The sequence below is a fragment of the Aulonocara stuartgranti genome (assembly GCF_965226115.1).
Source record: "Aulonocara stuartgranti genome assembly, chromosome: 19".
Taxonomy (NCBI): Eukaryota; Metazoa; Chordata; class Actinopteri; order Cichliformes; family Cichlidae; genus Aulonocara; species Aulonocara stuartgranti.
Window position 1 is genome coordinate 201459 of NC_138955.1, and position 14116 is coordinate 215574.

Consider the following 14116-nt stretch of genomic DNA (forward strand, 5'->3'; position numbering starts at 1 on the left):
GAGTAAAATAAAGGAGGAAATAAGTAAAATAAAGAACACCAAGTAGAATACGGTTAAACTCAATAACGAGCATTGTCATTGATTTGGTTCTTAACCATTCAGTGAATTAAATAACGGCAAATATCGTTTTATTTTGAAAATCACCGGAAGTGGGTGTGCTGCCCTGGTAGCTGGTTATAATAAGAGCTCGTCTGTAGCTTTGTGGCTAGGTTGCAGGTTGTTTTCTTGATAGCCGCCCGGGCTTCGCTGTCGTCGCCACTGCAAAATCGGTCATTACAGCGGCACGCCAGACGGGCTGTAAACTACAGGTTTGCTTTTCTGACGATGCTAAATGTTATCTAAATCCTGGCTATAACGTCACGTTTTGTATCTGTCAGCCATGTTACTGTATATCAATCAATGATACAGCTAGCCACAGGAACCGTGTTTATTTTTAGCAGCTAACCTGCGGTGACTGCAGCGCAGGGAAACGGCAATATCAGCTCTCTGTATTTGTTGGCGTGGAAAAATAATATACTGACAGTACAGTGCACACATGAGCGTTGTGCGTGTGATGTTCGTGCAAATGTGTTTATGCAAACTGCTAAGCTGCTGGTGAGCTTTACAGTACTGGCTACCGTATTAGCTGTGTGCTTATTTTAAGCTAAGAGGTAGCTAGCGATTTTTAATCTGGCCAAGTCCTGCGTTCAGAAATCAAGGCCCCAGTTAACAAACTGATGTGTTGTTGTGACTCGTTGTGCCAAAGCTTGGATACAGAGTGCTCACATTTAGCCTCCTGGTTTTAGGGCAATCTAGAATGTGTGTTGTTTTTAGCTAATACGTGTAGATGACTTTACGCTGCGTTGTTTCTTAATAAAGACCATGCATATTTAGCTTAACTCGCAGTAATCTGCTAACAAAACTGGTTAGAACAACTAATGCAATACTTGGTTCGGGGGAAATAATGTCTGACTGCATCATACTGCCCAGGCCTGTTTACTTAACGCGTGCTGTTATTACGTCACGTTACCCAAGCCAGAAAGTGTGACTTTTCAGGCTTGTAGTGTCAGAGCCGTATGGCACTTGGATAACGTCCAGGACTTCTATTAGCTGACCGGCCCATCTTTGGAAAACATCACTGACTTTATGACTCTTCTCAAAACATTACACTGATCTGTGATTTGCTGCTCTCAGATGGACCAGCAGGACCAGTCCTATATGTTTGCAAGTCTGACACGGCCTCACTCAGAGGAGCTGCTGCAAGGCCTCCAGCTCTTGCGGCAGGATCACGAACTATGTGACATTGTGCTGCGTGTGGGTGATGCCAAGATCCATGCCCACAAAGTAGTGCTGGCCAGCATCAGTCCTTATTTCAAGGCCATGTTTACGGGTAACCTGTCAGAAAAGGAGACCTCTGAGGTGGAGTTCCAGTGCATTGATGAAGCTGCCTTGCAGGTATGCTTCTATCCAACACTTGCTAGCCACAGTGATTAACTGCTGTAGCATGTTTATTGTAACACTTGTGCTGTCTTTGCTTCTAGGCTATAGTGGAGTATGCTTATACCGGGACGGTGTTTATCTCCCAGGAGACAGTGGAATCTTTGCTCCCCGCTGCCAACTTACTCCAGGTTAAGCTTGTACTTAAGGAGTGTTGTTCCTTCTTAGAGAGCCAGCTGGACGCTGGAAACTGTATAGGCATTTCCCGCTTTGCAGAGACTTACGGCTGTCATGACCTGTGCTTGGCTGCAACGAAGTTCATCTGTGAGAACTTTGAGGAAGTCTGTCAAACGGAGGAGTTTTTTGAACTGACGAGAGCCGAGTTGGATGAAATTGTGTCCAATGATTGCCTTAAGGTAGTCACAGAGGAGACTGTATTTTATGCCCTCGAATCATGGATCAAATATGATGTAACTGAGAGACAGCAGCATCTGGCTCAACTGCTGCACTGTGTTCGCCTTCCGCTGCTCAGCGTCAAATTCCTCACTCGCCTATATGAAGCCAACCATCTTATACGAGATGACCACGCCTGCAAGCATCTGCTCAATGAGGCCCTCAAATATCACTTTATGCCTGAACACCGGCTGTCCTATCAGACTGTGTTGTCTGCACGACCCAGGTGTGCCCCAAAGGTGCTGCTTGCAGTAGGAGGCAAGGCTGGACTGTTTGCCACATTGGAAAGGTAATGCTAGTGACTTGTAGATTACAATTGGATGCATTTGTATAAAAGCAACTTTCTAAACTTAAATTTTTTTTTAAAGTGTCTTAGTGTTTTGTTTTTTCCTTGTCTTTCAGCACGGAAATGTATTTCCCTCAGACGGATTCATGGATAGGACTGGCCCCTCTCAGTGTACCCAGATATGAATTTGGAGTGGCGGTGCTGGACCACAAAGTTTATGTTGTGGGAGGCATCGCCACACATATGAGGCAGGGCATTAGCTATCGGAGGCACGAGAGCACAGTCGAAAGCTGGGACCCCGAAACCAACACGTGGTCTTCAGTGGAGCGTATGGCAGAGTGTCGCAGCACTCTCGGTGTAGTGGTCCTGGCCGGAGAGCTGTATGCCCTGGGAGGCTATGACGGCCAGTATTACCTCCAGTCTGTGGAGAAGTATGTCTCGAAGCTGAAGGAGTGGCAGCCTGTGGCACCCATGACGAAGTCTCGCAGCTGCTTTGCCACCGCTGTCCTAGATGGGATGGTGTATGCTATTGGAGGCTATGGCCCAGCACATATGAACAGGTAATCTTACTTAGAGTAGTTGTGTATATATGCTCTAAGTGCATGTTGTCTCCAAGTGACCATTAAATACTTGGACCAGGCAATTTTAAATGACTTTCCAATTTATTTAGCGGTCAAATAATGCTTTGTATAGATGCGTGTGACATAAAATTGTACCCCCCCCCCCCCACTACTATCTTTAGTTTAAAACGGTCTTTAACGAAACAGGTTAGGACTTTAAGAATTCCTAAAATGTTGTTGTTGTTGTGTGTTTGTTTTTTGTTTTTGGGGGGGGTTCTTTCCTCTCAGGGTTATGTTAATTATTTATTAGAAGTGGCAATGAAGTGAAGGATATCGAGTCTAGCTGAGAAAAAGACCAGGAGCTTGTTAATAAGTGCTGGATAGCCATAACAGAATTGGTTGTTAAATGTGTTGCTGTATTGCTGAGGTCACTAGAGAGCAGCGCTCTTGTTGCTTGTTTCCTTGACTCCCAAAACCCCTCAGGAAAATGTGTTTGGACAGAATCTGTGGGGACATTTTTCTTCTTCTCTCCCCCCCCCCCCCTGCTTTCCCCCGTGGCTTATATGGCTTAGTTTGCCAATGTTCCAGTGGCTCTCAGGAATTCATCGCTCCCTCATTACAAGTTCAAATTGGCGTGTTTGATATGACCATCTAACTTGTTTTCTTTTTTTCCCTGTACGATTAAAAGAAAATTGCTCAGTCATTATGCATTGTGAAGCTCGCATGCATAGAAAGAGCCCCATTGTGTTTACATTACTTAACAAAATTTCTCAGCACACAGCTATAACAGTGGTGGTGGAAAAAATAAATACAATGCAGCAGTGCCTCTGTTTGACTGAGCAATAGCTCCCATTCAAAGCTGAACAAAGGTTCTCTGAACTGTCATTTAGGCTTTAGTAGAAGGGGAACAGGAGATGGAGGAGGCATTCTTACACCAGATGTGTAATGTGAGCTCACCTTTAGGTCTGCAAAGACTGGTCATTGTGGATATTGCCATAAATATCTCAAAGTGAAGGCACAGCTGGAAGCAAAGCTAGGTATTGCAAGTAGCGGGTGAGTTGGAGCGTTTTAACCTTTGTGTTTTGATAACTGTGCTGCGTCTACTGTACACAGCGTGGAGCGGTATGACCCTAGCAAGGATGCCTGGGAAATGGTAGCCCCCATGGCAGATAAGAGGATCAACTTCGGAGTAGGTGTGATGCTTGGATTTATATTTGTGGTGGGTGGACACAACGGAGTGTCGCACCTGTCCAGCATCGAGCGGTACGATCCACATCAAAACCAGTGGACGGCGTGCCGACCAATGAACGAACCCAGAACTGGTGAGTTTTGAGTTTTAAATTCAAAATGAGTGACTCTATTGTGATGGTTGGATCCAGAAAATAACACGAAAAGCCTATAATGAGAGATGTTTGTGGTATTGTTGTCTTCCAGGTGTGGGCTCTGCCATTGTGGACAACTACCTCTATGTGGTAGGAGGTCACTCTGGGTCATCCTACCTGAACACCGTTCAGCGTTATGATCCCATCTCAGACAGCTGGTTGGACTCCAGTGGCATGATGTACTGCCGTTGTAACTTTGGTCTGACTGCCCTTTGACCCATGGCCCAGCCAGCTAGGACCCAATAAATTACCTTAGACACAAAGAAGACTTTCTCTCTCTTTTTATTATTTTATTATTTTATTTTTTTGGCTCTCCTCCTCCTTCCCCACATTCATCCTCCAGGTGCAGATGAGCTTGCCTGCACATTTTCGTTAACATCAGAGCATTTCTGAGTGGATGGGTGTACCGGGCTAGCTGGCTGGCTAGAAGGGGGACTGCAGTCCGTGCTGCAGGGATGAGGAAGAGCTGGAAGGTTCTGGAGATAACGGAGGAAGGTGGATGGTGTTTGGATGACTGTCACTGGAAAACTGAGATGAACGCTCTATTGCTGCTGGACCACAATGAGGACTTCGAGCTATGTCTCAGAGGATTGTGGAATCTGCTTATTTACGTTACAAAATTCTTCGTCAAGTTTGCAGACAGTTTTATGTTGTGCTTCACGTCCTTAATTGTGCTAAATTTTTTGTTTTGTTTTGTTGAGGAATTTTTCTGCTGCAACCAGAGCTGTGTGTTCAAATTTCCTAGAACACTGCAGTTTGCTTGTGCATTTGATGACTATGTGGTTATTGGCCATATAGTGTGTATGTCTGTGTGTATGGTCCAGGGGGTATGTGCATGTCAGATAGAACTGTTTTGTCACATGTCTGCGTGCAGAACTGATGCTTGGGCTCAGCAACGCAGGATAATTCTGCATCCACATCAGTGCTTGACAAAAAATAGAAAAGTTGGAATATTTATATTTTCTCAAAAAAGGGCTGCCTTTCTCTTGTAAATGGTCTAAATGAAATATATAGATATAAATATATCCTCTAGTGCATTGCCTGTAAATGTTTTTCTGCACTGGCTCACTAATGTGTGTACAGTTTGATTCCCACAGCCACTGTAGAGGTGAATTTTCCTTAAAGTGTTCACCACTAGTCTCTGCTTCATCCTCTGAGCCATTTAAAAACGCAAAACAAAAAAGTAAAAAAAAAAAAAAGGGTCTCATATTCTCTCCTCTGTTGCATCGGTCTAAGGTCAGATCATGCACTTGCTACTGTTCACAATAGTTGAAACTGACCTTGGCCTTCTTTTCACCTTTTTTGGTCTGTATACAATACTAACTGGTGCTATATTTAGGATTCAGGATTTAGCTGTTTGTCTGCGTTGCTTCATCCAGTTAATGTCAAACTCTGTTAGGCCTCTGCTGTGTAACTGGTGATAGTTATTTGCTATCGTATGAATTTAATTGGAGAAAATGCAAGTGGCCCCTAAAGCTACTAAAAGGGAAGCCTGTGGGCCAACAACTGCAAACTTCTACCTGCATAGTCCCCAAAGGCGAGAAGATTGGCATGATTTCTTTTCTTTTTTTTTTCTTTCTCTCAAATACTTCAAACTTTTTTTTTTTTTTAAATGTTACACTTTCTCCATTATTGGTCCAGTTGCAGGATGTGAGCATGCTTTGTCAACTATCTGTAGCTGGTATCCTCTCTTGGCTTTGAACACGATTTTATTTGTGATTGGGTCAGACATTTCTGTGCTAGTTAATCCTCCTCTAAAAACATGTCTACACGTGGCCAGGTCTTGCTTGCAAGCTTAGGTTTTAAGTAATATTTTCACAGATTGGTGTGAAACGGCAAAAAGTTTGAAAAGGAAACGGTCCTACGCAACATCTTCCCTTGTGCCACATTTTTAAATATTTTCCCTGTATTCTTCCATGTGGTTATATATGGAGGTGGATGATAAGGCACCAAGGGCTGTGCTTGCCAGCTCTGGCCATGTTGTTGCTGTCACCAGGCCTGGGAGAGAGTTCAAAGCGTGCGACTGGGCTCGAGTGACTGCACAGCAATAGAGGGGACACTCGATTAGCAGACGGCCAGGTAGTGATGCGTCTTAAGTCACTTGTTTTATGTTCAAGGCATGGGTTGTTGGTTGTGGGTTTTTTGCGTTGCTTTGTGGACTAATGTTTGCACATAAGTGGGAACTTTAACCAAGCTCTGCATTGCACTTACCAAACTATTTGATACATATTGTAATTTCTATATATGTTTTGATTTAAGCTAATGGCATTTAGATACTGCAATAAGACTTGTTTCCTTTCGTGGGTTAAATTATGTTTTGTTGTTTGTCTCTTTAAAAAGAAGAGAAAAAAAATAGAATAAGGCCAAGGCATCTAATGTTGGTGTAAGAGAACCCCCACATAGCATGTCTGTCAGATCACACTGTTGGCTGGTGATGTCCAAATGAAACATCAGACTGTAGCTTGACATTGTCTAAACCAACCAGTCATCCTATGTTGTCATTTTTGTTGTGCATGCTGGTTCATTTTGCACAAAGCATGTGTTTATTTGGTTCAATTTAGATGAATTTTTTTCCTGCAGTTCAGCACTTATAAGTCTCGTAAACACTACATAGGTGTGTTCTTTCACCTTGCCCTTGTTTACTCTAAACTAAATCTGTAAGATGAGAAGTTAAATGACATTTGCCGTGCAAACTGGTCAGTGTCACATGTGAGAATCGCGGTTTGACATTGATTTGTTTCTTTTTTTCCCCATCAAAGTCAAGTACTTTGAATTTCTGATTTATTTGAAAAGTAACACACAACTTAATTTGTATGTCTGTACACTTTATTTCAAAACGGCACAACTATTAATTTTGTATTTAATTTGTTTTGTTTGTGTTCTCTAAATTCTTGTTTTTTTGGTCTGTTGTAGTAGTGTTTGTCACTTTAGCACTGCAGCCACGGCACAGAATCACGCAGGCGTAATTGTGCGCCGTCGCCGCTGCCACGATTCATCTTGTCACTGTTATGTACATATGTTGCCATTTCTGATGTGTATACTAACTATTTTAAGGTTGGAGAGAGGCTGATGAAAATCTGGAAACGTGAATCTGCAAAAAAAGAACAGATGTATGCTTTTTTTTTTTTTTTTTTTCTTTCTCTTTAAATTATGGCCTAAATTAATGTCATGTTTTGCCACCACTCTCACCAAAGTGCTTGTACAAAGAAAGCAGATGGATGACTAACACATGTTCTGCAGTGGCCTACCACTCTGTTTATGTCTGGGAGGGGGAGGGGGAGGGGGGGGGGGGGTGAAATCCTATGAAACTGATGTCAATGTTAGCCAAAATGACCACTCTGCTTCTTTTTACATTTCCTTGTGTGTCTGGAGTAAGGTGATGATCTTGAATTTTATATCCTGTGGATTAATACTGGAAGTACAAGATAACATTAGGTGTTTAAAAACAGTAGCTTTTCACATTTTCTCATGTTTGACTGAAGACATTTTACATACATTTAAGTCTGTTTATGTGGTGCAGCTGTACCCAGTTTAAAATAAATGCCTGCCTTAAAAAGGTACTGCCTGCTTTTTCTGCATCTCTTCCTGGCATGCACGTGAAAAAGGATGATAAACTGGAGCCATAGGCAAGGTTTCAAAAATATCTGTATTTGTATTGTAAAGACAGTGTCAGCATATAAACAAACAGGGAAAAAAAAACAACTTAAAATCTTGATCCAAGAATTAACTCTCAACTGGATTCATGTTAAACTTTCCTTGAGAGAGGCACTGTGTGACAACAGTAATGCTTTGACTTGAACCAAACAAAACACTAACGTAACATTTTGAGACTGCTGTGTGCTGAACAAGCTGTGAACTGTCTGACTTTTATTCATCGGTTTATGCATGTGGCCTGAATGAATTTCTAGGCCAGCTTGTAGTGTAATTTCAGATTACTTCTAAATTGGCATAATTTTATATTTTCACCTGTTTTGGCAAATGCTTACCTCAAATTTAAACCTTAACTTGTTCACCTGGTAGGCGGGGACTTAGTAGTTTTTCCTCACCCCACAGTGTAAGTGTGGGGGGGGGGGGAAGCACCAGTTTAATTTTAGGAAAGGACTGAAATGCATAAACATAAGCTTAAATTACAGTACTGCGTTGAATCCCTGTAGCAAGGGGGCTTACATTTATGTTTGTGCGCTGGTGTGTCTGCGTTGGGAATGAAATGGATCTGATCAGTGCAGGAACCAGAGAGGACTTGGGAATTGTACACAGACCTTTGGAACTATGAAGACAGGAAAAACTGTGTGTACATTAGCAGATTGTATATTTTCTTTGGCATAATGACCAAGTTTGATTCAATTGCACCCTCTGTGTCATTATGCTTGTGCTAAGTACTAACCAGTGGTTATTATGGAAAAGCACTGCCAAACAGATGCACAACAGCTGAGAGGTCTGCATCGCTGCATGCACGGCTGGCAGGAGAGTTTTGTAAATCAACCATGGAGGTAAAAAAAAACAAACAATACTTTTTATACTTGTACTGAAAACTTGTGTCAGTATCAACTCCAAACAGAAATTTCTACAGAGCAGTTTTACCTACTAATCTCTTATGCCGATGGTCACTGCACATGTATATGAAATTCAGTACTGACTCGTATGATTGTTTATAAATCTCAACCCTGGACTATTATAGTCCATTATATTCTTGGATTCCAAGCGTGCCCAAAAAGATGTCATTTCCATTTTGCACTGTCAGCTTTAACCAAGCATTCAGCTGAATTGAGGAAGCTAACCCAGGACAGGAATTAAAACTTATAGCAATGCAGTAAGAAAAGAACAACATTGTGGTAATGTAACAACAAAAAACTGGATGAATGCAATCACTCTGGCATGTGCTGAGACTTTGGCTCATCTGTACTCTGTCCACCTGAGAAACTATGAGTTCACTTGTCAGAGGTGCGGACATAGACCAGAGAGGACAGCAGCAGGAGCTCTGGGGGCTTGTGTAACAAGATCAGATTATCGTTCCTCAGACCGTCATAGTGCATCCAGCAACCGTCTATCTGGAAGGCTGCAGAGTAGTGATGCTCCTCCTTGTTGAACAGTGTGGCACCCTCAAGTGTGTACCTGCAGGTAAGAAAAACATTTATTGTTCTCAATACTGGAAAGTAGATTTTTCCAGATATTTTTGCTGCTCTTTTGTTTTCCAATGAAAGAAATCCCAACAAATAAAGACAGGCAGCACAACAGTGCAGTGGAGAAGATCCAAATGACATTTAAAATTTAATCACTGATCAGACAGGATAGTTATCGGACATTTTTAATTTTAATGACCATCCTGCATCATAAATAAAGTTCCATTAATTCAGCTATGATGACTGTGCACAGGCCTCTGGCTCAGCAGATGTAAAAGCATTAGGAGGCCGGGCTCCACCTGAGCAACATGAAGGCTACACTGGCACATCGTTTGAATGAACAGCAATGCAGAACCTACTGTAGATATATCCACCTCTGATTCATACCTGTGCTGACAGAGAGCCAGATGGTAAGGGACATACGACAGCTCCTCTGACTTCCACTGCTGCATGTTGAGGATAACAAAGGGTGGCGGGCCATGGCAGAAAATCCTCTGGGAGAATTCCCTTAGACCATCACATCTGTTTAAAATAAATAAAAAATTGTCAAGGAAGTACAACAACACAGCGCTGAAAAAGACGACGACAATGAAGATCCTGCCGTGTCTCACCCAATTTCACAGCAGAGCAGGAGCTTGGGGCAGAAGAACTCATCCACAGCTGACTGAATTGGGTCTCTGTGAGGAAGCTCGTGAGGAGGACTGAGAGGGAAAAGGGTCAGAGTGAAATTCTTAGAAATGTGAAAAATATAATGTAACAACAATCCACTCACAAACACGTCACAACACTTGATTGCAATTCTTTCTGCCAACTTTGGCATAAGACAATGCACAGCTGAGGTCTGCTGAAGGGCACTTAAACATCAAATACTGGGGGAAAAAAACATATTTTGGGTAAAAAGCCAGCAACTGTGTCTTAACAAAACACTTGAATAGTAGGTAAATACAGTTTACCTGATGTTGATGGTACTTTTGAGGCAATCCTGGAAGCGGGCTGGACAGCTCCAGCTGGTGCACAGGCTCTCCTGCGTGGTGGACATGAGGTTTTCCAGGTTCTCTGTAAAGTTTTGGTGCTCGTTGCCAAACAGGTCGATCTCCAGGGCTGCCTGGTGGATCTCAGAGCGATATTGCCTTTTAGACATTCTGTCCCAGATCCACAGCATCTTCACCGTGGTGTAGTCACAGGAGTCCATCAGGTAGAGGAAATGCTCCACAAACTGCTTGCCCAGGAAGACAGCCAGCTCCCTGCGAAAGCCCTGGTTGTCCCGCAGAATCACATAAAGAATCATGAGGAAGCCATCGATGGTGCAGGTGTTTTTGAGCTGGATTTCCACGTACAGAGGCGTGCATGATATGGCTTTCCGTCCTGCCTTGATGGTAAAAACGCCTCCCCAAGGGAGCACAGGCCTCCAGAAGGAGCGGTCCTCCTCGTCGTTGTTGTTTATGGAGGCACGTATTTCTTCAAAAAGCGTCTTGGACCTAAAACAAATAATTAAATAAATAAATACACACACCAACCAACCAGCAAAAGTTCAGACAAATGCGTTTTAACACAGGACGAGGTTAAATGTATCGCCCCGGTGGATTTGATCTGTTTCATTTCGAAAAACTGACGCTGTGCAAATGTAGGTCAAAAATCCTGCGATAGCAAAAACAAACCACGCAATTGGCAAGTAAAGCACTGTTACCCTCCAGGGACTAGTCGGAGCCCAACAAATGATAACAAACCATCACCTACAATATATAAGCTTACCTTTCGAAGTGTTGATTGTTCTCAGTGTTTGAAATTCGTGTTTTGAGGTCCTCAGTGTCGTTCAAAACACAGAATCTACTCTCCATTCCTCTCCGTATTTCCTCATTTCTCACGTCGGACCTCAAAGCCAGAAATATAAGTTGTGGTATTTGTCTCGCACCTTCTAGTAAACGAAGACACCTTACTGTGAATCGAAAATTGTAGTAGACGTCAAGTCTGACCTATATAAACAGTTGCTGTTAGCTTTGTAATGATAATCTAAGCTCTGTGTACATACAGTGCTGCCCTCTCCTGATTCTCCACGTTATTACACCCCAGTTTTGCACAGCCCCCGCCCCCGACTTCACCGTGAGCGTTAGAGCACAGCTAGAAGTGCTATTGGTCAATATATTCTAGCACGTTTAAGATGATATATGATTGGCTGTCACGAGCACCGCCCATTTAGGTAGGCCGAGCGAATATTCTACGTTGAACTACGTTGTTCTAGTTATCTTTGGCTATTATAATTTTAAAGACAAGGACAATGATGCTTTCTTCTTTATAAATTTGGTTTTATTTTTGGCAAAATTTCATATACACAGAAGCAAAGTCCTCGGCAGAAAGCCTGAACTTCTTGTATTAAAAATGGAACTTGCACAATATATAAGGACAATCTCCTCATCAAAAAACACTAAGGCTCTCAAGACTGTTAACATCTGTAACCGATTGAAACTGCTAACTTGATTTTGGCTCTTGCAAACTTTTGTTTATTTATGTTCCCCTTAATTTATTTTATTTTTTGTACTCACTTTTGTCTCACTGTCCTTATCACTCTTTCTGTTCTTCATTGTACTACCACAATGTCACCTTTTATGTGATCCCTGTTTTACTTGACTGTATGTCTAAAATGTGATAAATAAAGTTAAAAAAAAAAAACTACGTTGTTCTATTCCTGAAAGTTAATACGCTGATATTCCACCGTAGGGTTGGTTTGTGGACGGAGTCTGTGCTGTTACCATCGTTTCCCGACTCACTTTGAAGAAACTTTTTGGAAGTAGTTATTACCACTTGCGAACTGGTGTCAAGCCAGCCTCCAATTCGAGACTTGCAGTCAAGCCAGCCTCCAGTTTGTTTTACGTTCCCTGTGTATTCAAAGTATTACGGGAATGGATGTGGAAACCGGATTTCAAAATAAAAGCCAACTTCGAGTGAATTAACAGATATGTTAAGAACATAATAACATATAATTTAGGCTTTTTTTTTTTTTTACAAACTCTAATGTTAGATCTATATGACACAGCCTTGTACCCTAATTGTGCCCTGTCACTATCAAGGCCATCTTATTTTGGATTTCAAAGTAAAAGCCCTGTGAATCTTCATTTTTGAACTACTCTTTCAATGACTTAATAATGCTCTTAAAAGCAAAAATCGTATTTCCAAATACTATTTGAACTTTATATCAACACTTTCCAACCACAGTCTTTTTACAGTGATACCATATCAATATCAAGTCAGTCTGATTTTGCCTTTCATAGTAATGGCCCTTTGAAATTGTCCATAATTGACTTAATCTTCTAACGATTCAAAATGCTCTAAAATGAAAAATTCTTGTTTCCACAGGGTAATTCCACCTTAGATCAACAGTATACAGCCCCACAGTGATACCATATCAATATCAAGTCATTCTGATTATGCCTTCCAAAATAAAAGCCTTTTTAAATTGTCCATAATTGACCTAACTTTCAGTGATTTCAGAATGCTCTAAAAAGGAAGATTTCAGTTTCCACAGGGTAATTCCACTTTAGATCAACAGTATACAACCTCACGATGTTACCATGTCAATTTCAAGTCAGTCTGATTTTGCTTTTCAAAAGAAAAGCTTTTTCAATTTGCCCATATATGACTTACTCTTGGAGCGAATTCAAAATGCTCTAAGATGGAAAATTGCTGTTTCCACAGCATAATTCCACTTTAGATCAATAGTATCCAACCCCACAGTGATACCATATCAATATCAAATCAGTCTGATGTTGCCTTCCAAAATAAAAGACTTTTCAAATTGCCGATATACGACCTACTCTTTTAAAGAATTCAGAACGCTCTAAAAATGAAACTTGCTCTTTCCACAGGATGAATCCATGTTAGATCAAAAGTGTACATCCACACCATGGTACTACTTCAATTTCAAGTCATTCTGATTTTGCCTTCCAAAATAATGGCCTGTTGAAAATGCCAATAACTTACCTAACTTTCAGTGATTTCGGAATGCTCTAAAAAGGAAATTTTCTGTTTCCACAGAATAATTTCACTTTAAATCAACAGTATACAACCCCACAGAGATACGATGTTAAGATCAAGTCACTCTGATTTTGCCTTCCAAAATAAAAGTATTTTCAAATTGCCCGTAGACGACCTACTCGTTTAACGATTTCAAAATGCTCTTAAATTGAAAGATGCTGTTTCCACAGGATAATTCCACTTTAGATCAACAGTATCCAACCCGACAGTAAAACCATGTAAATTTCATGTTGGTCTGATTTCGCCTTTCAAATTAATGGCCCGTCGAATTTGTCCATATGTGATATACTCTTTCAATTATTTCAGAATGTTTTAAAAATGAAAATTGCTGTTTCAACACATATTGGGTTTTCATTTTGAAAAGCAAAATCAGACTCAATTGATTATGACAGAATTGAATCATAAAGATGATGTAAAAGGAAGCTGAAATTGCCACTAGGTTGTAATTGATAGTACGTTTATATTTTAAGTCTGTGGAAAGATGTCATTCTAAATAAAGAAATTACAAAACAGCTTGCAAACCAACCATGACATCTTTCCACAGACTTAAAATATAAACGTACAGGAAATTTCCATTTTAAAACATTTTGAAATCACTGAAAGTTAGGTCAATTATGGACAATTTAAAAAAGCTTTTATTTTGGAAGGCATAATCAGAATGACTTGATATTGATATGGTATCACTGTGGGGCTGTATACTGTTGATCTAAGGTGGAATTACCCTGTGGAAACAAGAATTTTTCATTTTAGAGCATTTTGAATCGTTAGAAGATTAAGTCAATTATGGACAATTTCAAAGGGCCATTACTATGAAAGGCAAAATCAGACTGACTTGATATTGATATGGTATCACTGTAAAAAGACTGTGGT

General features: G+C 41.1%; 2 protein-coding genes across 2 annotated transcripts; one reads left to right on the plus strand and one right to left on the minus strand.

Annotated features, from left to right (window-relative positions):
- Positions 1 to 158: 158 nt before the first annotated feature.
- klhl28 (kelch like family member 28) lies at positions 159 to 7657 on the plus strand. Its single transcript, XM_082516352.1, has 6 exons — positions 159 to 308; positions 1174 to 1434; positions 1521 to 2158; positions 2272 to 2715; positions 3829 to 4037; positions 4150 to 7657. The coding sequence occupies exons 2-6, from the start codon at positions 1174 to 1176 to the stop codon at positions 4311 to 4313; spliced, it is 1716 nt and encodes a 571-aa protein (XP_082372478.1). The 5' UTR covers positions 159 to 308; the 3' UTR covers positions 4314 to 7657.
- Positions 7658 to 7724: 67 nt separating this feature from the next.
- Positions 7725 to 11321, minus strand: dorip1 (dopamine receptor interacting protein 1). The gene is made up of 5 exons (XM_082516353.1): positions 10970 to 11321; positions 10171 to 10695; positions 9829 to 9918; positions 9605 to 9739; positions 7725 to 9209 (listed from the first exon to the last, which is right to left on the minus strand). Exons 1-5 carry the CDS (start codon positions 11053 to 11055, stop codon positions 9026 to 9028), a joined length of 1020 nt encoding a protein of 339 aa, XP_082372479.1. The 5' UTR covers positions 11056 to 11321; the 3' UTR covers positions 7725 to 9025.
- Positions 11322 to 14116: the final 2795 nt, after the last annotated feature.